Genomic DNA, 25,194 nt, shown 5'->3' on the forward strand with positions numbered 1-25,194 from the left:
TGTCTCCCAAACAGTAAAGCAAAACTGAAATAATAAAACTCAGAAAGGAAGCTAACCTGGGTCAAAAATTCAAGAAATCAAAAAGTGTGGAGCAAGCCACCCTTGAAGAAACATTAAAGAAGAAGAAGAAGAAGAAGAAGAAGAAGAAGAAGAAGAAGGAGGAGGAGGAGGAGGAGGAGGAGGAGGAGGAGGCGGAGGAGGAGGAGGAGGGGGGGGGAGGGGTGGGGGAGGGGGTGGGGGGGGGAGGAGGAGGAGGAGAAGAATGTTCTTAGTAATGATCCTGAATCATCCGGAAAAGGTTACTATGCATTTATACAGGGAATATATGCTGACCTATTCTATATAATAAAAGTCTAATATGCAAATTGACCAAATGTTGGAACAACCTGTAGCTATGATGTCCACTGACCACCAGGGGGTGGATGCTCAATGCAGGAGCTTCCCCCAGCCCACAGACCCCAGGCCAGCCAAGGAGTCCTCCATCACCCCACCAGCTGTCCCACAGATAGGCCCTGATCACTGGCCAAGCCTAGGGAACCTACCCATGCACAAATTTCATGCATTGGGCCTTTAGTTTTACATAAGAAAGCAGAGACTAGTATGAGAGATTTAGAAATTTTTCTATACAAAGAGATGCTGCTGAGAACTTCAAGAACTAAACCACTAACCATATTCTCCTTTCACTTTGGCTCAAGGTCAAATTTGCAGCCCAACTGCAGAAACTAGCGGGCCTTATGGTTTAAATATTTGTAGTCTATTTTTTCTTCTAGTTTTGACATTCCATTTTAACTTGTGCTTTTCCTGTTTCTTATTTTTTAATTTATTATTTATATTATGCATTTTATTATTTTTCTTATAAGCCACTTCAGAAATTTTATGGAACGGAACAGGAACATAAATAACTCAATACATACAACTTGTATACAGTTCAATGCTTTGCAAAAGCAGTCATTCAAAACAATGTCTGGCTTTCATACATAAAAAAAAAAAAAGAAAAGAAGTAATAATACTAAAGAAAAAAATGAGAGTATTTATGAATTATTATTACCTTTAGTACTTTTTTCCATTTTCTAATTCTAATCTTTATTATCTTTCCCATCTTTTAATTTCCATTGTAATCTGGTATAATAGGAAAGGGAATAAGGCTCTGTACATTAGTCACATAAGTAATGACCTTGTAAAAGTTAATGCCAAGGGTGACGGATCAACAAAATACCTTGGACAATGGTTCTAAGTACTGTCCTGTTCTTCGTATCTTCTTTGTATGAAGCAATCATCCTCTGGAGAATCTAAGTCAATTCTATGTCATTTGTGCTTCTCTACCCAACCAGAGAGAAGAGCAATAAAACAAAATTCACCACATGGCTCAAAGGCCCATATTATCTTGAGGCCTCACCCTGTTATCATATTTTTCATTCTTCCTAGTCTTCTAAGTAAGATTGTTTAAGTTGACCAAGGAGCTTAGAAAGGACTTTATTTTCCTAGGCAGAAGTCAAACAAGGTGAAAACTGGCCTTCAAGATTCTTCTCGGCTGGAAAGCAAAGTTCAGTGATATGTCCCTTGTTACAAAGCTAATAAATCACCAGTAGCTACTGTGCAACTACCAGACTTTATTTATTTTGGAAAAAGGGAGTTAGAGCTTCAATGTATAAATTTGGGGCAGGGGCAACAAATATCAAGTCCATAACAATATGAAACTATTAAGGTGTTTGCATTTTATCTAAGAGAAATGTGGATCTATTTTACCATTTCAAGCAGGCCAGTGATATAATGAGATCTGTCTTTTAAAAACAGGCTACAGCCAAGACCGGTTTGGCTCAGTGGATAGAGCATTGGCCTGCAGACTGAAAGGTCCCAGGTTCGATTCTGGTCAAGGGCATGTACATTGGTTGCGGGCACATCCCCAGTAGCGGGTGTACAGGAGGCAGCTCGTCGATGATTATGCCTCATCGATGTTTCTAGCTCTCTATCCCTCTCCCTTCCTCTCTGTAAAAAAATCAATAAAATATATTTTTAAAATAAATAAATAAAAACAGGCTACATTTTATAGATTGGGTTAAAATACACAAAACTGGGGATAAGAAGATGACTTAGTGGTTGGGAAAGTAATTCAGGTAAAAAATAATACAGTTCAAATAGACTAGGATAATGGTTGTGAAGATAAAAAGTATACCAATTGCAGAGATGTTTGAAAGGTCATTCAACTCAACAGCCCTTAGTTATAATTTCTGGCTTGAGAAATTGAGAGCTATTTTTTATTGAAATTTGGATTACATACAGATTTCCCTTTTGGTGTTGTCCCCCAAAGGGAAATATATATTGTCCTTTTGGTTCACATTTTAGTTCAGATTCTTTCAGGGCAACTGCATGGAGATATTGAATGTGTATTTGAATATTTAGTTCTGAGAACTAGATAGAAAATAATTCATCACTAAATGTTCATAATGTCCATGCTTAAAGCACAGAAATCATAATAGGTTTTTAAAATTTAAAGTATAGTGAGCTGCTAATTTAAGCCTTGCCTTAAAATATATTAAATGGCACTAAGGAAAAGACTTTATAATATCTGTTCATCTCATCTTTTCTTCATTTTTCATCATTTTATAAGTGGAGGAAAATTGAGGTTAATGAACACAATATAGTCTGCCACAAACTAACAGAATTTAATGGTGATAGAACTTAAACTCACTTCTCCATGTTTCCCTGCCAAAGTTCTAGCAGAAGTACATTGGCATCTTAGGATCTCAGGTTCATGTCAAAAGAAGGTAGGCTAACCCTTCCAATTCAAGAGTCTATAAGTTGATAGCTAGATAACTATTATTTCTATAAATAACCAACTTTAAAGACCCAACCTAACTCCACTTGTAGTTCTTGAATCCGAAAGGTAGGAAAAATAGGGGTGGAGCAAGGAAAGCCAAGTTCTAGACTCAATTCTAACAGTGGCTCAGTGTATGACTAAGAGTACACTGATTCTCTTTGTACCCATTTGTAATTAGAGGTGAGAATTATTGAGATGCCTTCTTTCTCTCAGGCTATGAAACTAATACTAGAAAATTTACATTGATATTTATACACAGATGTGGAAGTAATCGTTTCCTACTGTATGTTCCCTTTGCACTCTGAACATGTCTCTATTATTGTACCTGCCAGATGATCTCATAACTGTGAGTATAAATGTTTGTCTGCATGGCTAAACTAAGAGACTCTGGAAGGTAGAAATTAGTAAAATTCACCTTGGCATCTCTCAGTTTCTATAACATCATTTGACCCATAGCAGGTGCTCAAGAAATTTTTTCTGAATGTTAAGAAAAAGAAAAATTTTTGAAAATTACTCAACAACAACAAAATCCTTAAGATGTTTGGCTTTGAGACATAAAAAACAAATAACAACAAATACATTAAGACCTTAGATCCTCAAAGAAAAAAATTCATTGTTAAAGCAGGGGGTCTCTAATGACCTTTCAGAACTCTGGATACTGTCTCTCAAAATAAATTTTAGTTCTTAGGGACTTCTCGGTTTATAAAACAAACTAACAGCTTCTTATTAAATCTTTACAAAAACCTTTCAAATTAGATTTTATTATCCTCACTGGACATAAAAGGAACCTGAGTTGAAGAGAAGTTAAATCATTCGTACATAGACATTGGAAGGTAGGAACTCAACAGCTACTGCTATGAAACTAGCAGGATAGTCATGTTTAATTAATTCACTAAACCATATTAACTGAGCAGAATGTACAAGGCAGACAACTAAGTGCATTGGAGCATGATAGATGATTCAGACACATCTTAAGGACAGTCTTCAGAGTCTAAGCCATGGACAGAGATAACCTGCAAGAAAGAGATTCCATTTTATGGGAGTGCTGGGGGGAGAAAAAGGGGGGGGGCATTAAAGAGAACCTGTTGGACAATGATGTTTGGTCTGGGGATGGGCAAGAGTGAGACCGGGGGAGGGACATTCATGCAAAGGGAGAGAGGATAATAGTTACATTAACGGGAAGAGAAGCACTGGTGAAAGGGCAAAGGAGAGAGGGGGAATGAGATAAAATAGCATATATATATATATATATATATATATATATATATATATATATATATATATATATATATGAAAGTCTAAGCGACCATTAGGACCAAACAACCAGAATAACCAGTCGACCATTCACTATGATGCGCACTGACCATCAAGGGGCAGATGCTCAATGCAGGAGCTGCCCCCGGGAGGTTAGTGCACTCCCGAGCTAACCTCCTACAGCCCCTCCCCCTGGCCAACCCCCTAATTCCCCACAATAGGAGTGGCCAGCTGACCAACCTCCCATGACCCCTCCCCCCGCCCCCCCAGCTGGCTAACCTCCTGTGGTTCCTCCCCTTGTGCCCCAGTGGGAGGTGGGGGGATCTGGTAGGCCAAATTTCCACAGTCCCCCCCCCCCCCGCCAGCCAGGCCCCCTGATATGCCTCAATTGCCAGACAGGCTGAGGGACCCACCCATGCACAAATTCATGCACAGGGCCTCTAGTATTAGATACATTGATTTTAAGGTTCTGGTGAACATCTCAGTGGAGGTATCAATCAAGCAGTTGGAAATGCTGGGCTGGAATTAGTGGAAGAAACAGGAAATGATAATATACTGCTGCAAATGAGAGAGAGAGAGAGAGAGAGAGAGAGAGAGAGAGAGAGAGAGAGAGAGACACCAAAGAAACATGGAGACAATAACATCCAAAATGTGGGAGAAAGGAGGGGAACCAAAGAAAGGGTAGTCAAGAGGTAGAAACTGAACAACAGCAGATTAGAAGATCAGCAGCCCCTTCCTGGATATCAACTCTCAGAAGTGAAGGTTCTGTAAAGAAGACTTGGAAAGATGTACAAAGTTAAGGAAAATGAAGACTAAGAAAAAGGCCATGAAACATGGGAAGTTAAGAAGTTACCTGTGATATCCAAAGAAGCAGTTTTGATCAAATTAGGGAGGGTTTGAAAGGATAAAAGGGAAATTAATGGGGTTGAGGAGTGAACTGGTCAAGAAACAAGGATAAATTCAAGAACCTTGATGGAGGCCATGAGAAAGTACGAAATACTAAGAGCTCTTGACTCCTCTTGTTGTCTTTATAACCAAGAACAATTAGTTGCTTAAAATGAGGGCTTCCATGGAATTGAACTGGACTAATAAATTACCCACTCATTCACATCCTTACCTTATAAGCATCATGCTCCAGACAAATAACATTACACAGAAGATTTGATTTTTAAAACTTGGAGTGTCATTTGCAATTTTGTAGCAAGATGAGCATATCAAAGCAGAGTCATACATAAGTGCTCTTTGAGAGGCTCTGCACTCTCCTGGATGTACTATCGCTGTACAAAACCTGCTCTGATTCCTTCTTCAGTGCTGTTCCCTTGGTACTGAGGCAGCTATGAGGCCCATGATAACCTCTCCAATAATAGCTATTACTGCTGTCATCACTATTACAATTTCTCTACTTCACTGCCTACATTACACACTAGACTTGCCTCTAAATAACTTTGGACTCTTTCCAATTTGAAACTGCCTCAAAAACCAAAGATTTGTCACCACAGAGTATATTCTGAAAAAAATTCTCTCAAAGGTTTCAAAAGCCATTCAGATGATGGTAGCACCACTGGAAATAGAGCTCAACCTGTAGTGATTTCTGAGGGAAGCATACATGCTTGTTCGTAAGCTCACATTTTTACCCCAGCTATTATGTGTCTCTATGTAATCCATCAGCATCTGGACTGCTCGCCTTATACTACAAATTCCCAAGTGATGAGGTTCCTGCTTCAAAGACCAATACCCTCAAATTAAAAAAATAAATAAATAAAACCACAAGGCAAACAGATTTAGCCAGATTGGGTGACAAGAATGCCAAACTTAGAAGACGCACACACAGACTAACGCGTGGCCTTACACAGTCATTCACCCTCGCTGGGTTCAGTTTCTTCACGCATAAAGTGAGGGGGTTGGACTGAAGGACTTCTAAGATGCCTTTCTTCTGGAATGAAGATCTGGGAGAGGTTATAGCAGTCTGGGGAGCAACCCCAGACCTCCAAGAAATGGGGTGCCCCCTCCCCTGCTCCTGGAGGGCAAGGCGAGGTTTCCCAGCCTAAGTGAAAGCAGCCTCCTCCCCTCTGTGTGGGGCATTTATTAGTCTAGTTCTTTGCTGCCCACCAAGGGAGCTGTTGAAAGGACAGCTCTGATCCCCTCAGCACCCCGTCAGCACTATGTCTATGGGTGGGGCAAGGAGTCCTTACCCATTGTGTTGTTGGCTCGGGAACAGGGTGTGCGCTTCAGGATCTCATGCACCTAAAACGGATGAGAGCAGGGCTGTGAGGGCCTTGACCGCGTGCGTCACCACATTGGGGGGGGGGGGGGGGGGGCGGCGGGGAACTGGCTGCTAGACCTGTTTCCAGGGAGGGGGAAGCCAAGCATGTGCCGAGCTCATGGACTGCTTGTCAAAACCACTCAAACTTGAGTGCTCTGAGGAAACAAAGAATCAACACACACACACACACACACACACACACACACACCCACACACACACACACACCCTTCACCCCACCCTGAAAATTTTTAAGAAAGGAAAGGCTGTAAGTTTCAGTTACAGGAGGCAAGGAAAACACATCAGGGAGCCCAGACCCACAGCGCCCTCTGGAGGGATGGGAAGGAGGCACCTGGTGGTGTAGATGATGCCCTGCCTGCCTTGGGGAGGAAACACCAGGAGGAGGATGTCCTTCCTCTCCACCAGACCTTTTTAGTGCCATGCTGGGTCAGCACAGCAGAGGGAGGCAGGCAAATCCGATTCTAGCAGAGGGGGTCCTGAGCAGCTCCGTGAGGTTCATCGCCTCCTCTGAGGTAGAGCTATGTCACAGCTGCTTTAAGGAACCATTTTCGCATTTTGTAAACTATAAAAGGGCTACCTATGTGTTGACCATCAATATTATTATTCTTGTTTTTCTCCTGAGTCTTCAGCTTGCCTCCCCAATCAGAGCATATCATACATTTTCTCAAAATTCCATACCTCAGAGCACATCCTGGACACCCAGAGAGCTGCCTGCTCAGTGACTACTGCATGTCTAAATGGACCAACAAACCCTGGACTAGGGATTTGCAGTGGAGACTCTCTCATGGGAGAGAGGAGTGCTGAGGGTACCCTCAGCAAAGAAAACAAGGACACAGTTGGCCAAGGTAAACCTGCTGGACAATCACTACCCTTCAGTGTGTTCTAATTCTGTGCCAAGCTATGAAAGATGCTCAGAAAGGAAGTTTGCACTGGGATAAATAGCTGGGCTGCTCAGGTGCCCACAAAAAAGAGGCACATAGAAGACATTTAAGGTGTGGGTGAGGTCCTCAAGGCAGAGTAGACCCCAAGACAAAAATCAAGGCTCTTTCTCTTCTCAGTGTGGGGTGGAGTGACAAAATGGCAGGATGGGAAGGAAGAAGTTTCTAGAAAAGATGAATGAAAAATGTGTTACTCCATCATTATTCACACTCTCACATTCCAGCCACAGTCCTAGAGGGAGCAGTAAATAAATATCTTCTAGCAGAATGGGGCCCAGGAATGTTTAATTCATTTAAAATACAGTGCAGCAATTCAACAGCAATAATAATTAAGAATAGCATTTATATGGCATTGTATTATTTTACAAGCACTTTGCAATTATCGGGTAATCTCCACAACACCCTGTAATTCCCTCACAGACGTGAGATCCAAGCCTCAGGGAGATTTAAATAGCTTATAAAAGCATCAACCAAAAAAATGAAAAGTTTATGGATTTTTACATAAAAAGATGAAAGAAATCATATGCTTATTTTTTGAAGAATGGTTTCTTGATTTTTAGAGAGAAAAGGGAAAATCATCAATGTGAAAAGGGATCAAGCCCATAGCCCAGGCATGTGCCTGATCAGGAATCGAACCAGCAACCATTTGGTGCAGGGGATGATGCTCAACCAACTGGGCTACCCCAGCCAGGGCACATATGTCAATTTTAAACCTTCCTAAGACACTAGGGTAAGGGACCTAAAGTATTTTCTTGCCCATCCTGCAGAGTCATGGCCATGTTTTCAGCATGCCTTGGAAATGTGCTGTAGCCTCCTCTAATCACCTCTCTATTTATCCTTCTTATCACCCTATTGTCTTGGAAGTTTTGCTGAGTATCTAACCCTTATTCCTCCTTCTGTTGTTGAAACTTAAGTTCTTTTTTAGGGACCAATGGAAATTCACTGCCATCGTTTCCTCTGTGTTATGAATAAGAGTCAAGCATTCCTTGGGCCCCTCTTTTCCTCCTCTGTTCATACACTGAATGTTCTCTAAATTGGTATAGAATATACTGATCAGTGAGTAAACCAATCATCCTACACATCAGGTTGGGGACACAGGGGCACAGGCCATATGCAGATTTTCACTGGAATCAATCATCCTACAAAATTCAAAAACTTGACTTCATGATTTTTCAGGCAAAGAGACTGTAGAAGAACAGTATAGTCATGAATTTTGGCTTTCTAGTGAATGGGTTGTAATTTTATTCTTGGACAAACTGGTGTGTTTTTACATTCCCTGTGTCAGGAATGCAAGGACTCATTTGGGAGTGAAAGAAAGAAGCACAGTGGCTCAGCCATGAGTTCTCATTTGGACATTAATGAGCTGTTTAAATTTTTTTCAACTCATTGCTTCTCAGAGCTTCAGTTTCCTCAACTGTAAAACAAGGGGGTTCCCTGACTACCTGAAAGTCCCCACCAGCTCTGAGAGCCTCTGTTTTGTGATTCTAAGAAGGGTATAAGTGGAGAACTCTAATGAGAAGACACTCCTATTAACCTTGAGTGAGGACAATTTTCTGCTTTTTTTATTGAATTTATTCAAGTGACTTTGGTTAATAAAAATGATATAGGTTTCAGGTGTACAATTCTATAACACACCATCTGTGTATTGTATTGTATGTTCACCACCGCAAGTCAATTGTCCTTCCAACACCATTTATTCTCCCTTTACCCTCATGTGCCTCCTCCGTCTCCCTTTCCCTTTCTGGTTTTCATCATATTGTTGTCTGTATCTATGAGTTGAGTTATCTATTTTTGTTGGTTTTTATTTAACCTCTTTACCTTTTTCACCCCACCCCCTATTTCCTTCCCCTCAGACAACTGTTAGTCTGCTTTCTTTTGCTACTGGGATTAGAAAGCATCTGCACATTTCTCTCAGTTGCTAGACAACTCTAAGCAACTATTAATGGTAGGTAGCAGGGAGGGCAAGAGGATGTCCTGCCAAACTGGGTACCGGTACTTGGTCTACCCCCACCATTTCCCAGGCCCATCACACCTGGTTGAGCACCTGGTTAGCCTGTTTACTCACAATTCGGCTACGGGTGGCATTGTCAAAGAAGGTGTCCTTATCCTGGATGTTGTACCTGGAGATACCAAGAAAGCAGAAGGTCAACTAATTTAGTACCCTTGTCCTGAGACCACTTCACCCAGGCCCAGAGCAAATTTTTAAAAAGCAGCATAGCAATGTGTGTAAGACACACACACTCACACAAACTCCCCTTTTTTATACTCTTTTTGACCCAGTGATTCTGAAAACTTATTATAGAAATTATCACAGAGAAAATAAATTTAACAGAAGAAACAAGTTTCATATATATAAAAAAAAGTTACTTTCAATAAGGTTATGGAGATACAATACAATTCCAAAATCTATATGATAAAATTATCATGTAGCCATTGAAAATTATGATTATTAAAACTTTATAAATAGAAAATAAATTTTCAGATTGTCATAAAAAATATTATACTATAAGTTTTAAAAATAAATGAATGTTAAAAGGATTCCTGTGTGTGGACAAAGGGAGTAAAAACACACAACAGCAAAAAGAGTATAGCTTTAGGATGTTGGAATTCTAACTCTTTGTTTTTCAGAGAGTCATTTAATGTTGTCACTATATCATATTAGTTAGGTACCAGAGTCCTAATTATTCAAGGCCTGTATCTGTTCTAACCTTTAAATATTGACCTTTCACTCAAAAAATAAAAATCCCAGGTGTGTAGAGTTACTGTGCTTGGGACACTGTGCCAGAGGACACACAGATGCATGAGACATGTTCCCAGCCCCCAGGAGTTCAGACACTGGAGTACCTATGTTTCCAAACAACTCATGTAAAATAGACGTGATAATATGTAGACCATTTTTATGAGAAGTCCGAGGATGGAGACCATATTTTGGTTGAAAAGATCAGAGAATTCTTCAAGAAGATGGTGTTTAGGAACTGGTCTTGAAGGATCACAGAAGCTGAATGAATGGGACTTTGTGGGAGGGGCAGTTCGAAGCCAGGATTGGCCTGAAGGAAGGTCCAGGGAAGGGAAGCACAGAAGAAACACAAAGCACAAAAAGAATAGCAGGCCAGGAGTCAGCATGCCAATTCCAGGAGTCAGCATGCTGGATGGGGTCATGGGAACCTCTGATTTATAATTAGTCATTTAGAAGCGCAGGTAACAACCTGAACTTGTAATTGCCATCAAAAGAGGAGTGGGGCAGTCTTGTAGGATTGAGCTGTCAACCTGGGAAATCTGATACTATCTCCAGGTAGACAATGTCAGAATTGGTTTCAAATGTAAGACATCCAGCTAGTGTTGGAGAATTTCTTGGTCATCTGGGAAAACACACACACACATTGGAATTGGTGACCAGAATTAATGCCAGAACCATTGAAGAGGGCAGTCAATGAGGGAACATATGCAAAAGAACAGCATATATATGTGTATAGAATCATTACAGAATATGGCAAAGATGCATAGAATATATTTATTCAATGGCCAACAGAAACACAGCTCCCATAAATACCATCTCCTCAAAAGAGACAGGTCTTCTGCCTCTCCATGCTCCTTCCTTTCCCTCTCTTGCTTGATTCTCTTATCTTATCAGCAGCAAAAGTCACACAATAGTCTTATTTTTTTTCACTAGCTCCTAAAACAGAATAAATGCTGGGCTATTGCATCTGCCACTTTCCAACCATGTCTTCCCCATCCAAAGTTTTCCCAAATGGCCATCCCTATGAATAGCTGTTATTCCTTCACCCATGGTTGGGTGTGGGAAGCAGGTCTCTTCACAGTCAATACATTTATGAATAGGCAGCTGAAAATATAAAAATCCAAAAGCTTCATCCACCTTCTATTTGGTTTATCATAGCAAGTTAAAATCTTATCATACTGGGAACTATGCAGAATAGTTTCCCCACAGAAGATAAACAGGTATCGAGTCCCAATGTTTATAATTGTCTGCTCCCTGATTCTCCATCCATCATGCAAAATGATTGAAATGTCAGGTTTCCCCCAAAGCCACTGGACAACTAGTTATGAGTTATTTGTGATAATCTCACATACAGAAGGAGATGCAGAAAATATTTCACAAGGAGAGTATGTTTCCTCCCCCTCTTTCCCATGCATGGGGCACTCTCTCTATGACTGAGTGGAGTTTGATTTTCTTGCCCATCCTCCCTCACATCCCTATCCCTGCAGTTCTATTACTCACAGGTACATTTTCTCCCTGGAGAATGGGTAGGAGAGGTTTTTCATCCTGTTGTTACTATGCTCTGGAACTCTGGGCTTCAGGGGTGAGCTCAGATTCTGCAGAATCTCATTGAACTTCTTGGCAATGCCGCCTTCTGATTTGATATCATACATCTATGAAAGACAAAGTCACAGGTCTGAAAGGAGGCCATACCCAACATTCAGAGAAGAGTGACTTACCAACCAAAGCTCCATGAGGCCCAGATCTCTGGAGGGGACCACGTTGGGGACAGAGGAGACTGGGAGAAACAAGAAGTAGGATCCTTCCCTTTCCCTATTACTTTCACAAGGACATAGGCTCTCTATTCCTTCTAATTATTTGTGTAAGTAGAGGTGACCAACGTAAAGGAATGAGTGAGGAGTCCAAACTTTCTACGTGACTTTGTTATAGAACCATAAGAGAAATGGAAAACCTACTATATGACAGTCACCATCCTGAAGCTTCAATGCACATAGCAACCCAGTTAGATAGACAATATTAGTCTCATATTATAATGAAAAAATTAAGGCTCAGAAACGTGAGATAAGTCAGCAAAGATCACACAGGCAGTTATTGGGTGACAGCTTGGATTTAACTCATGTCAACCTAGTCCAAAGTCTACTCCACAACTACACTATGCCCCTATGTGATGATCACAAAGCATCACTTTGTTTGTTCCTCTTGGGAACTATTTGATAAATGAGTCTGCTCTCAAAGTAATAAACATCTAATAAGTATCTGCTTTGAGTACGGCATAGATTAGTGCCAAGATAATCATTAATATTCATAGTTCACATAGCTTTTTATAATGCACATAATGCTTTTGCATGCATTACAACTTTTAGTCTTTCTAACTTACAGTTATAGTCACTGAGACATAATGCGATGAATGATGGCCACAATTTTTTTTACACAAATTCTCCTTTCAAAAGGTGGCATCTCTGTTCCCACTCTCTTAAGCTTGGGTGGGCTCTGTGACTGTTTGACGAGTACAGCAGAAGTGACACAATGCCATTTTCATCTTTCAGGTAGATGGGCAGCTCTGCCTTGGTCTCTCAAAGGCCTTGGCTGCCTGGAGGAAGTCTGCAGAGAGGTGCTGAGAGGGCTCAGAAAGGGAAAGAACTTGGCTGAGCTCAGCATCCTGGCTGCCCTCTAAGCATCAGGCATGTGAGTGAAGCCTTTTAGGACCCTCCTGTCCAGCTCAACCCCAAGCCAAATACCACCAAGTGACCTCAGTCAACCCAGGTCTTGAGTGACCCAGGTCTGCTCAAGTTTCTGACCCAAAACTTATAAGATAGAGTAAAATGAGTGTGTTTTAAGTTACTAAGTTTGGGCTAATTCATCATGCTGCAATGGATAATTAGAACAAGAGCTAAAATCCAGATCTTCTGACTTGAAAGCTGGTCTTCTTTTCTCTAGTGATATCCTCAAATTGCTTAAATCTAGACAGGCAGTAAAACATGTACAGAATACATATAAGATAGACAGAGATAAAAGCCACAAAAGTCACGCAAAATGCTTTGAGGGTTCAAAGGAAGGAGACAGCACATCCAGTTGAGAAATCAGAAGAATGTTTCATAGAGGGAGTGGTATCTCTATTGGACTTTAACAGAAAGGTAACCCTCTTCTGTTATCATTTTGTTCTTTAATAATAAAATTATGATAAGTTAGAGATGGAAAGAACCACCCCTGTTTAACAATTGAAACATAACCACAGTTCATTTCTTCTAATATTTTTTCTATGCATTTTGATTTAATTTCTGTTATAAAATTAACACAGTAATAGTAAACAAACACAAACCATAGAAGTATGTTAACTAAATAGAAGTATGTTAAGTTTCCTTTTTCTTCCAAACCAAACCTCTGCAGAAGAAATCTCTATTATCAATTTGAGTATATTTTATTCTGACTCAGAAATACATTTATGACTGTATTACATCTTGTTCTAAACTGTGATTTTATTTCACATCTTCTATAATTAGCAATAGTTCACAAATATATATCTTTCCAGATCAGTTCATGAAGAGGTGCCTTAATGAATATTACACAGTAAACATAAATCCTATTTTTTTTAGTCATTTCCCTAGTAATGGCCATTTATTTTATTTTCTTCACATACTTTAGCTTACTTGTCCATATTTCTATTAACATGACCTTATAAACACTTTTAATTGAACAAATATAGGCAGATATTCCAGGCAAAAAAAATAGGAAAGTTCAAGTTGGGTTTAAAAAGGGTTAAATGCCCTGGTTTCTTTGGAGCATGAGGTTCTGACAGGGACATAGTGCCAGTGCCCTTCAGAGAGCAGGGGGTTGAGACCCTATTACACAAGGCCATGGGAAGTCAGTGAAGGGTCTGATAATGACAAAACCAGAGTGAAGTTGTGTAGGAAGAAGAAGAATGAGCCAGATTTATGAAACAATTGTTTATTTCTAGAGCACATACCATTTAGTAAGCATCTCTTGTGTGGCTGGCTCTTGATATACATTAGCATTAATCTGAAAGATATGTTGCAAAGCCAAGAGGAGTTAAGTATCTCAGTCAAATATAGTACGAGCCAGATAATAATTGCTGGAACATTTGAACTCCCAGCAAAGCCTGTATTTTAACTGCTTTACTCTCCTGCTTCATTTGCTAAAACATGAGTTATTGTGGGAAAACAACATTCAAAAAGATGACCTCCTTACACTGTCCCAGCACATGTCACATAGGACATTTAGGGCAGGTTCTGACCTGGCCCAGGCCCTGCACTGAGACTGCCATGATATGTTAATCATACCCATAAACACATGCCTTTAAATGGCGTGTGCATGGAAACTAAGGTTTCAGAGCAGAAGGGAAGTTGGTGGACTCTGTCTTCCAGATGGCCTTGGAATAACAGACTTGGACTCACCAAGGGTATTTCTTCTTTGTCCACTTCTCTCTATTTCCACCTCTAGTTTCTTAGTCTAAAGAGCCTTCAACTACAGTAAGAACCAGTCTCCCTATATCTTCTCTTGCTTAGAGTTGTTAGATATAACAAATAAAAATGTAAGATGTCCAGCTTGGCTGAGTATGGCTCAGTGGTTGAGCATTCACCTATAAACCAGGAGGTAATGATTTGATTCTTGCTTGGGATATATGCCCAAGTTGCAGGCTCAGTTCCCAGTGGGGGCATACAGGAGGCAGCCAATCGATGATTCTCTCTCATCATTGATATTTATATCATTTTCTCCCTCTCCTTTCCTCTCTGAAATCAATAAAAATATTTTTTTAAATGTAAGATGTCCAGTTAAATTTGAATTTCAAATAATCAAGAAATCTTTTTTAGTGTAAGTATATCCCAAGCCATATTTGGGACATACTTAAACTTTAAAATTATACTTACATAAGAAAATAACTTTTTAATATATTTTTATTGATTTCAGAGAGGAAGAGAAAGGAGAGAGAGAATCCTTGATCAGCTGCCTCCTGCATGCCCCCCACACCGAGGACCGAGCTCACAACCCCGGCATGGACTCCAACCATGGCCTCCTGGTTCATAGTTTAACACTCAACTGCTGAGCCACACCAACTGGGCAACAATAATTTTTAGCACAAGTATTATAAAGAATATTGGGACATATTTATACTTAAAAAAAGAAAAAAAAAGTATTCATTATATATCCAAAATTTGAATGTAACTAGGCATCTGTATTTTATCCTGGAAACTCTGTTGTTCACCTCTAAATCATTCCCCATATTGGAGCCAGAGTGATGTTTCTGAAGCAACAATCTGATTATGTCACCTGCCTGGGAAAAAGTCTTCAACAATTACCTATTGCTCTTACGATAAAGACAAAAATTGTTAACAAAGCCTATGGGATTCTCTAGAAGGCTCCACATCATATTTCATATGATAAGTACTACAAAGTGCCTCTCCTTTGTAGTACTTATCACAGTTGTAACTTTACATTTATTTGATGATTATTTGATTAATGTCCAGCTGCCCCACCAAACCATAATCTCCTTAAAGGCAGGATACTGTTCAAACTATTCCCTATCTTTGCATGAATGAATGATAAATCTCTGGGGAACCAGCATTGATTACACCAGTTGCTGCCACAGAAGGAGCCCAGGGTGGGGACAGGACATCCAAAATGTAAGAGATCTTGATAGAAATAAATCAGGCTGGAGGAAAAAAGTCTAAAGGCTAAAACCTGTGTCTGGCTGAAAGGCTTCCTTCCTGTCCTCATTGACCGCAAAAGCACTCAGGAGCCCAGCCCCAACAAAGCCAGGAGTGCCTGTATTCAGTCATTTTAGAATAATAACCCAGCAATTGTCTCAGGGCCCAGTTCTGGCATAAGGGTAGCTAAGAACCTATAAGAAGTCCTTGACCCTCATCTTGGCAGTGTATCTGGAAGAACTCACTTAGAGAAAAAGGCTAAAAGGTGTGGGCACCTGTCATATGTCTTGGACCAGGAATGGGACCAGTACAAATGTTGACTGTTTTTGATGGAGTTGTGCTCCAAATCACTGAGAATAATATTGTTTGCCTTAGGGAAAAATGTAGAAGGTGTAAAAGGCCAGTGTCCCACCAGAAACCTCAAGGTAACATCTGAAAAAAATCTACATAAACATGCCCCGGCTGAAACACCATGCTGACTTATATCAGAAAGACATTTCCCAGACTTCAGGGATTTGGGGAAGATGGAGCCAGACATATTCCACAATAACACATAGGTGAGTGGCCCCATGGTACAATACCATGGACACTAGGCTTGGCTTCCTACTCCACTGGGCCTTTGCACGTGTTGCATCTGCTCCTGGAACTTCTCCCCTCCTTTTCTACCTGGATTACTCTCCTTCTCCTTCACCACTAAGTTCAAGTGTCAACTTTTCCAGGAAACATTTCTTGGTCCCTCACTTCCTACCATGCTTCCTTATTACCCTGTGAACGAACACCTGTGTCATAAAATTTGTCATCCACTTCTCTTAGTCTTGGTTCACCTATCTGTCTCCCCAATGGACTATGGACTTCTAGAGAAAGGAAGGACCACAGTCTGTGTGCTTGGTGTGTAGGAGGAACACAAAAATATCTATTGAGTGAACATCCTGGCCCTTGCTGACACAATCTAGCTGTGTTACTTGGGGCAAGTCCCTCTCAGGTTCTTCATCTCTAAAGAGAAAACTAGGAGACTTCTACTTCTCACACTCCCCAAAGTGATGGAGTAACAGGGACCAGATTTACCATGCCTGAAACAACCAAAACATTCAGACAAAAATCATGGAATCGTAGTTTCTGCGATTTAAATGTCCACCCCCTCTATCCCCCAAGAAATATCTTGACATTTTAGTCCCATAGTGATGGTATTAGGAAATGAAATCTTTGGGAGGTGAGTACATAACCAGAATGGAGCCCTCATGGATGGGATTAATGTTCTTTAAAAAAATAATAATAAAAATAAAAAGATCCCCATTGAACTCCCTAGTCCCTTTGACTATGGAAGGGTACAGCAAGAAGGCATCAGCTATGAACCAGACAGATGGCCCTTCGGACCATGCTAGCACACTGGTTTCAGACTTCCAACCTCCAACACTGTGAGAGGGAGAAAAAAAATCTCTTGTGTATAAGCCACCAGGTATGTTGTTATAGCAGCTTGAATAGAATAGTACAACAGTTTGACAGATATTGGACATCAGAAGTTCCTGAAAGGAAACAAACAAGATATGATTGCTCCAGTTCACTGCTGGCAGGAAGGGGAAATAGGTGGAGGCCAGCAAACTCCCTGAGCTACAGAGACAAACTATACATCTGGGGAAAGCAAGGCAACTAGAGTTCCTGAGAGAGAAAGCTTCACAAACAACCCAAGAGATCTGCAGAAGTTCCCCCTGAGTATTTGGCAGTATGGGCATAAGAAAACTACCTGAATGGAACCTATTCCTACCAGCCAGAATGGAAAAATCTCATCATTGCCAGGGCATTGGGTAGAGTACTTAGATCCATACTCAGAAGAGGGGGTAACAAACCTGAGATTGAGCACCACTCCAGACTCACCCAGAAAAACATAACAGAGAGGACTGATACATTGGCTGTTCAAATATTGTCCAAGTCTAATGTTCTACAGCTTCAAACACTTCATGAAAAAGACACATTCATTCACAGCATAAACATTTCTAGCCACTTGCTAGGTGCCAGGCACTGAGCTTGGTGGTTGATTGTACCAAGTGCTGAAGAAGTACAAAGATGATGATGACACTTTCCATATACAGAATGCTTTACAATGTATCCTTCCCTTCCACAGGCACCATTTCATTGGGGCCCACAAAACTCTGCAAGGTGTGCCTGTCAAGTAGTGTTAGCATTGCTATTTTACAGATAGGAAAACTGAGACTCTGAGGGGTAGGGAATTGCCAGAGTTCATGGTTAAACCAGGCCTCAAACCCAGGTTTCCTGAATCCCCCCATACAGGCTCTTTCCTTAAACCTTTGATCTTCAGAAGGGCTCTAGGATCCCCTGATTCCCTGAGAAGGAAGCAGACTGGAGCACCTATTCAGTCCCTACCAAACCCAACAACCCAGGCTCTTCTCTTGTGTTCAGCAGGATCCACGAAAGGCATCCGATCCTCTTTATTATTATTAATACAATCAGCAGCAGCATCGTTATTACTGTTATTCTTGAACATCAGAGAATTATGAACATCCTCAGAAAAGGCAAGACACATGCTAGCCAGCTGTTCCCCATTATGCCCTCCCTGGGTACACGATACGCCTTTCATGTGCTTAAAATCATAAATAATTTTTAAAGTATGTCGCTCCTATTTTTTATTCCAGGGCCCAAATGTGGTTCTCATAAAAGCTTGCTTTGGCTTCATTGTCACAGTCTAAGAGGTTTGCTGAGATTTCTTCTCTTCTTACTTCTTTTTTCCCCTTGTCTCGCTCTGTCTCCCCTTCAGTGGGGCACAACAGTGTGGTCTGAGGCCTGATTTGTTTTATTTCTATGTTGGAATCATGTCCCTTCCTTGGATGTGAGGAACCAAGGCTATAGTGATGTCTGTCATGAACATATGCATATTACTGTTCCTGTTTTACAGATTAAGAAACTGAGGCACAGAAAGTTTTACTAACATGCCCAATGTCACACAAACATTTGGAGATCTAATCATCCCCAAAGATCAAGAAAGAGGTATAATAACATTTGATATAAACAATGCAATCTTGATTATCCACAAATCACTTATCTACAGTGACCTAAGAGAGTATCTTTCTGCAACTGGTAGGAAAAGTCAGGAGGAAGAACGCAGGCCAGGAAGAAAGATGGAGTGTGAGCCCAGCTGTGCGCATGCGTGCTACTTACACCCCACAGCCTAACAGACATTAATTCAGATTATCTGTCCCTTTGAATTTATTTGTGCTTTCCTCTGCCCCTCCAATCCCTGGATAAATGGAGGGTTAACCTGTTATTATCCGCAGCATCTCACTTATTTTTGAGAGGCTGAAGATTACCATCACACTCACCTATTCACCTTTAATGCCAAAAGGCTCAGATGCACAGAGAAGCCAATAATTGGAAGGTGGCACCACAAGCCACTAGCCGGACAAGGGTGGAAGCTAGTGAAGTAGAGAAGTTATAAAGAAGAGAAGCTAAAGATGTAGCAAAATCTGTGCACTATGGTCCCCATTGTTGCTTGAGAAGGTAGAGGGAGGGATGCACACTCACATGCAAGCACACACAGAACCGGACCAGAGAAGTTCCACGCAAATAAGCACATTGACCCTTAAGAGGGAGTGCTAAGCCATTCACCAATCAAAATGTAAACAGCACCAAGAGCTGCTAAGTTCAGCGGCATTCCAGAGCCCAAAGGCAGACTCTGCACACATTAAGAGCAGGAGCTGCTCAGTGTCTTCATCCCAACCTATGCTTACAGGTCAATTTCTGGCTGAATGTAGAAATGGTGAATGCAGGCAGTAATATATTTACAAAATGCACATTTTCCAATGTCTAACTCCGTACTCATTTGTGATTTTTAATTCTGTTTAAGTATGTCTTGTATACATGAATGAATGTTTGCTGACTTTTAAAATGTGGGATAAGCCGAAACCGGTTTGGCTCAGTGGTAGAGCATCGGTCTGCGGACTGAAAGGTCCCAGGTTCGATTCCGGTCAAGCGCACGTATGTTGGCTGTGGGCACATCCCCGGTGGGGGATGTGCAGGAGGCGGCTGGTCGATGTTTCTCTTTCATCGACGTTTCTGGCTCTCTATCTCTCTCCCTTCCTCTCTGTAAAAAATCAATAAAATATATTTTAAAAAATAAAATAAAATAAAATGTGGGATAAAATCCAAACAATTTACACGGCTGACTACGCCCCTACAAACCGTGCCTCCTGCCTCCATCACAGCCTCAGCCCCTCTGGTCACAGCCTCTGGGCCGCACACACACTGGCACACGGGCCTCCTCCCAGTTCCCCACACAGGCCAGGGTTTTCTCACTTTTGGCTGCAGGACAGGTCCTTTCCTTTTCTGGGAAACTTCACCTGTCCTCCCCACCTGGCAAACTCCTACCCAGTCCTCAAATTTCAGCTCAAATGGCACCATCCTTCACTCTGTCCCCACCGCCATCTAAATTAGTTCCTCCAATTGGCTCTCTATTCACCCCCTTTGTTTACTTCTGCAGGTGCCTCCCAGCTCACAACCAACTAACTTCCGAATCCTCAACACACCAAAGCCACATGGGACCATGGCCAGTTGTAGTCACCACTGAATCACCAGCCCTCAGCAAAGTATCTCATGCAGCGTGATAGTCAATAAATATTCATTGGGTGGATGGATGAATGGAGAGATGAAAAATGTGAACCTCCAAATGGTTAGAAAGCATTATACACAACCAAGCCCCACTCTGGGTACAATTAAACTCTTCCTACATGTTCTTTGGTAACCAAAGGGAGGGACTATTGAGGACCTAGATTAGGGATGGCTATTATGGGACATATACACACTATGCTGCCATTGCCCACCTTGCAGCACCCCTAAGGGATAACAGCTTTCCTTTCTAATGCCCTTGGATGGAGGCTCAGAACCCATCTCAGCATCACCCTCCAGCAAGCTACCAACAGTGGATTAGGTCTTCTGTGTGTGATCCATTCTTTTATTCATTAATAGATACTGATATGGTGCTTGATCTATACCAGGCCATCTGTTCTAGGTGTTGCCAATGCAGTCAAACAAAATCCTGGCCCTCGTGGAGCTGCCAATGTAGTGAGGATACAGACAACAAACAAAGATATAGCATGTGTCTCGGTACCAGGTAGCTGAGAAAAAAATAAAAAGAGAGAACGTGGATGGAGAGTGGCAGGGAGGCTGCCTCACACAGGATGATTGAGAGGCCTGTCTGAGGAGAGGACATTTGAGCTGAAGCCCCGGTGAAGGGGTGAGTTCTGTGGGTATCTGGAGAAGGTCTCAGGCAGGAGGAAGGACAAGCAAAACAGCCCATGAAAACATGGTTGGCTTTCTGAAGGAACAGCAAGGAGGCCAGCGTGGCTGTTGCAGAGTAAGCAGGCAGGGTAGTAGCGGTGGGAAATCTATTTCTGTATCACAGTCTTTGACTATCCTTTCTGGCTCCTCTCTGATTAATAGTCCTTTAACACCCATAGGTTGGACTTTGCCCCAGCCATGGGTCAGATTTTGTCAATGGTCCCATCATGCCTTTGTACCCAGTTCCCCTTCTCAGTGCTCTCATCTGTGAAGTGAGAAACACCAGCCACTCTGGATAGGGGAACAGGGAGTCAGGATTGCTAATTTGTAATATGTGCTGATTTCTATGATATAAATGTAGTAGCCCCACTCCCTTATCCACAGAGGATACGTTCCAAGACCCCCAATGGATGTCTGAAACCACAGAGAGTACCAAACCCTATGTATACTATGTTTTTTCTATATACCAATGATCAAGTTTAATTTATGTTAGGCACTGTAAGAGATTAACAACAATAATCATAAAATAGAACAATTTTAATAAGATACTTTAATAAAAGTCATGTAAATATGCCTCTCTCTCTCTCTCTCTCTCTCCCTCTCTCTCTCTCTCTTTCTCACGCACATGCATGTACACACACACACACACACACACACACACACACACACAATTTTATCATAATGCCAACCAAGTAGGCTAAGTGATTGATGGGCAGGGAGTATATACAGCCTGGAGACACAGGACAAAGGGATGATTCGTGTCCCAGATTCGATGGAACAAGACATTGTGAGATTTCATCATAGTACCCAGAACACTCTGCAATTGTTGTTGACTGTGGATAACTGAAACCACGGAAAGTTGAACTGTGGCGGGTTGGGGGGACTGCTGTATGCCCACCGTACACAGTTTCAAGCTACCAATGATATAACAACCAGCTCTCAAAATTCCTGAAAATGTAACAATTCTATCTCGAAAGCCATTATGATCCAGGACATTACTGACATCAGTTCCTATTGGGTAAGGAGAACTCAACCCATGAGCCCAAGTGCCAGAAGCCAACTGCCTCTCTGCATCTCCTCTCCTGCTAGCCCTTTCTCACACACCCACAGGGGCATCCACAGCCAAGCTGGGCAACTGTGGGGACCAACTCCATGACCCAGTTATTCACAATGGTCCGGGTTTACAATGTGCCCTAGCATAGTTATCAACAGCCCCTCCATTCTCAAAGCACCCCACTTTGGATAATAAATTCAATGGTCGGCCTACCCATTGCCCCTTGCCCTTTGCCCCACCAGCCTGGGGTCTAGTATCTGGGCCCCAGACACCCACCAGCCTGACCTGCGCTAACCCAGTTAAGACAGAAATGAACATGAGGATGTGAAAAAGAAAACTACTGCTTCTATTTTAATATTTTTTAAACCATGAGTCTAAAAACAACTTAATAAAAAAAATTCAAATTCATTTTCCATTACATTTTCAGCTTCTCTGTTTCCAGCTTCACCGTTAATGAAAATGCCATTACATTTTCATATGCTCAGCTTCACTATGGTCTTCCCAGGCCTGGCTGCACATCGAGATCATGGTCATGTGCCATCTCAGGTTCCTTACTCAAACCGCAACACTTAGGTGGCACCAGTTATTTTTCCTGATTTTTTTTTTTAAGATGAGAGGGATTACAGAAAACAAACAAACAAAAAGAATAAAAATTCAAAGTTTTCTGCACTCTTTCCAGCCGATTTAAATAGCAATCAAAGAGCATGCACTAAAAAGCCCATAAAAATATCAAATATAAACCCCACCCTATGCCTCTATTAAAAACAAATGCCTGAGAACAGGCAGTGACAATAGGGGAAAGGCCCCACCTACAGCCAACCTTATGGAAACAGTAACAGTTCTGGTTCATTTTAAAAGTTATTGATAATAACAATAAAAGGAATCTGTCATGGAAGGAACTTGAGGGCTCAGTGCACAGTGACCCTCTGCCCAGGACCCAGGATCTGCAAGTTCTCCATCCTTCAGAGAACTGATGGAATTTCTCCTGCTTCTTACTTCCTGGTCACCAAGGACAATTCAGGAAACTGTCAAAATAGCCCTGAGTCACTACCTGATAAAAGAAGGAGCTGGTCAGGGTGAGGAGGGAAAGGAGTGTCTCTTCTGTTCGTGAATCTTGCATGGAGCTGAAATCCCTTCTAGTATGTGGAGGATCTCAGGGAAAAAAAGATCCTATGGCTGAGGAAACAAGAATTATTTGGCATCGATCAATTGATCACTGTACTAATTTATTGAGCATCTAGTATTTATGTAATACCATACTATAGTTTACAGGGAATATACAGGTAACATAAACTATAGTTTCTATTCTTGGGGAATTATATTAGATCTGGAGACACGTAAAGCACCCAATAAATAAAAACTAACAGGTAAGAAAAATACAGACTGTAGGTAATGGTGACATCAGTTCAGCTACATGAACAAAAAAGAGTCTTTGAGGGAAGTAATATTTGGGCTTCCTGATTGTTTATTATCTATCTGGAGATGGTGGGGAGATCATTCTAGGACCAAAGGCAAATATTTAACGCATTTGCAAAGGTCCAGCCCCTGGAAGAAAAAGTAAAGTACTCCTTCTGACCAGAGCCTAACAGAGCTTAATGTAGACTCCACAGTAAGGTGTAGTTTGAAAAAGAGCAGTCCAGCGTGTGCAGAGAACTCAGTGATGTGACCAGGCTCGCAGTTTAAAGGGCAGCCCCACATGAGAAACAGGCACCCACAGACTCAGAGTGCTGCCCCATTTAAAGCACAACTTTGAAGAGGTGGCGGATGTAGGACATTTTTGCTCTTAGTTAGTTGAACACAATCAGAGTGAATGACCTTAAATGTTATCTGTCCCCAGTTCCCTCCAAATTCACAAATTGTCATTTGGCTTACACATAGACCACACATTTTACAGCTATTACAGAGAATTTAGAATCTAAGTTCCTTATTTTATAGATGAGAAAGCTATAATCCAGAGCTGCTAAATAATATAATGAGCTAGTCTGTGGCATTAAAAAAAATTTCTTTAAGTGTGTGACCTCGCCGAAACTGGTTTGGCTCAGTGAAGGAGTGTCGGTCTGCGGACTGAAAGGTCCCGGGTTCAATTCCGGTCAAGGGCATGTACATTGGTTGCGGGCGCATCCCTGGCAGGGGGTGTGCAGGAGGCAGTTGGTAGATGTTTCTCTCTCATTGATGTTTCTAGCTCTCTATCACTCTCCCTTCCTCTCTGTGGAAAATGAATAAAATATATTAAAAATAAAATAAGTGTATGACCTCTCCAAGTCCAAGATTACTTAACTTAGGATGGATTCTTCCAAAGTATGCTCTGCAGACCACTGGTTCCCAGGACTACCTGTTAATATACCTATTAGTATCATATCAGTGTTCAGCAGGAAACAGTTGAACAAAATTGAACCATTTCTTTACTGCAAGGCTTTTCAGAACTTTTAATTGGTCAGATAAGTTGTAATAATTAAGTTTGCTAGAGTTTATAAGATTATAAAATTTTGAGCATTTTTGTTCAAACAAAACACTTTTATTCTACAATAAATACTTTGAGAAATGTTCCACACTATGCTACCTTAAGCCCCAGTTATGAATTCTTAGGTGAAGTGAGAGGGTAGAAGCATGACTTTGGAGCCAGACAGAAATGTCTTCAAGTCCTGGGTCTAACCTGTTTATGCTATGTGGCCTTAAGTAAGTTTATTAACCTCTATGAGCCTCAGTTTCCTCATCTATAAAATGGGCTAAGGCTAGTACATATCTCATATTATCATTGTGAGGATAAAAATAAAATAATGCTTATCAAAGAGCACAACTCATAGGAAGCATCTGCTATATTTAAAATAATTAATTTAGTTAGCTTTTTATCAACATATCTTTGGTTATTAGTTTTTTTTTCTTATTTTAATTTTGCTTTATATTGTTGGGAATGCTTTTTATCAACCTTTTTCTTAAAGTATAAAATGTAGTCAAGCTTTAAAATATGGGAACATTCTTATTTTACAGATACCCTTCTGTTTTAGCAGAAACTTTACCTTAATCAAACAATGGTTACTTTGGAAACAGATGCATAAGTGGGAAAATAATTGTTAAAATAAATAAGCAGTTTTTCTTAGCCACACCAGGTCTCTGTCCACCATCCATGCTAAGATAAGCCTTTCCCAAGACTCTCTGATCTCA

At 41.1% G+C, this 25,194-nt stretch overlaps 1 protein-coding gene across 2 annotated transcripts in view; it reads right to left on the minus strand.

Annotated features, from left to right (window-relative positions):
- The window catches only part of ANO2 (anoctamin 2), a 301,023-nt gene that overhangs the window by 193,220 nt on the left and 82,609 nt on the right, over positions 1–25,194 (minus strand). For both annotated transcript variants that reach the window (XM_036455715.2, XM_036455714.2), the window contains exons 5-7: positions 11,530–11,681; positions 9,358–9,412; positions 6,265–6,316 (exon numbers count right to left, since the gene is read on the minus strand). In XM_036455715.2, the coding sequence (XP_036311608.2) occupies positions 6,265–6,316; positions 9,358–9,412; positions 11,530–11,681 (259 nt within the window). The remainder of the gene's footprint in view (positions 1–6,264; positions 6,317–9,357; positions 9,413–11,529; positions 11,682–25,194) is intronic.

Source organism: Pipistrellus kuhlii, unplaced genomic scaffold, assembly GCF_014108245.1.
Source record: "Pipistrellus kuhlii isolate mPipKuh1 unplaced genomic scaffold, mPipKuh1.p scaffold_m20_p_3, whole genome shotgun sequence".
Classification (NCBI taxonomy): Eukaryota; Metazoa; Chordata; class Mammalia; order Chiroptera; family Vespertilionidae; genus Pipistrellus; species Pipistrellus kuhlii.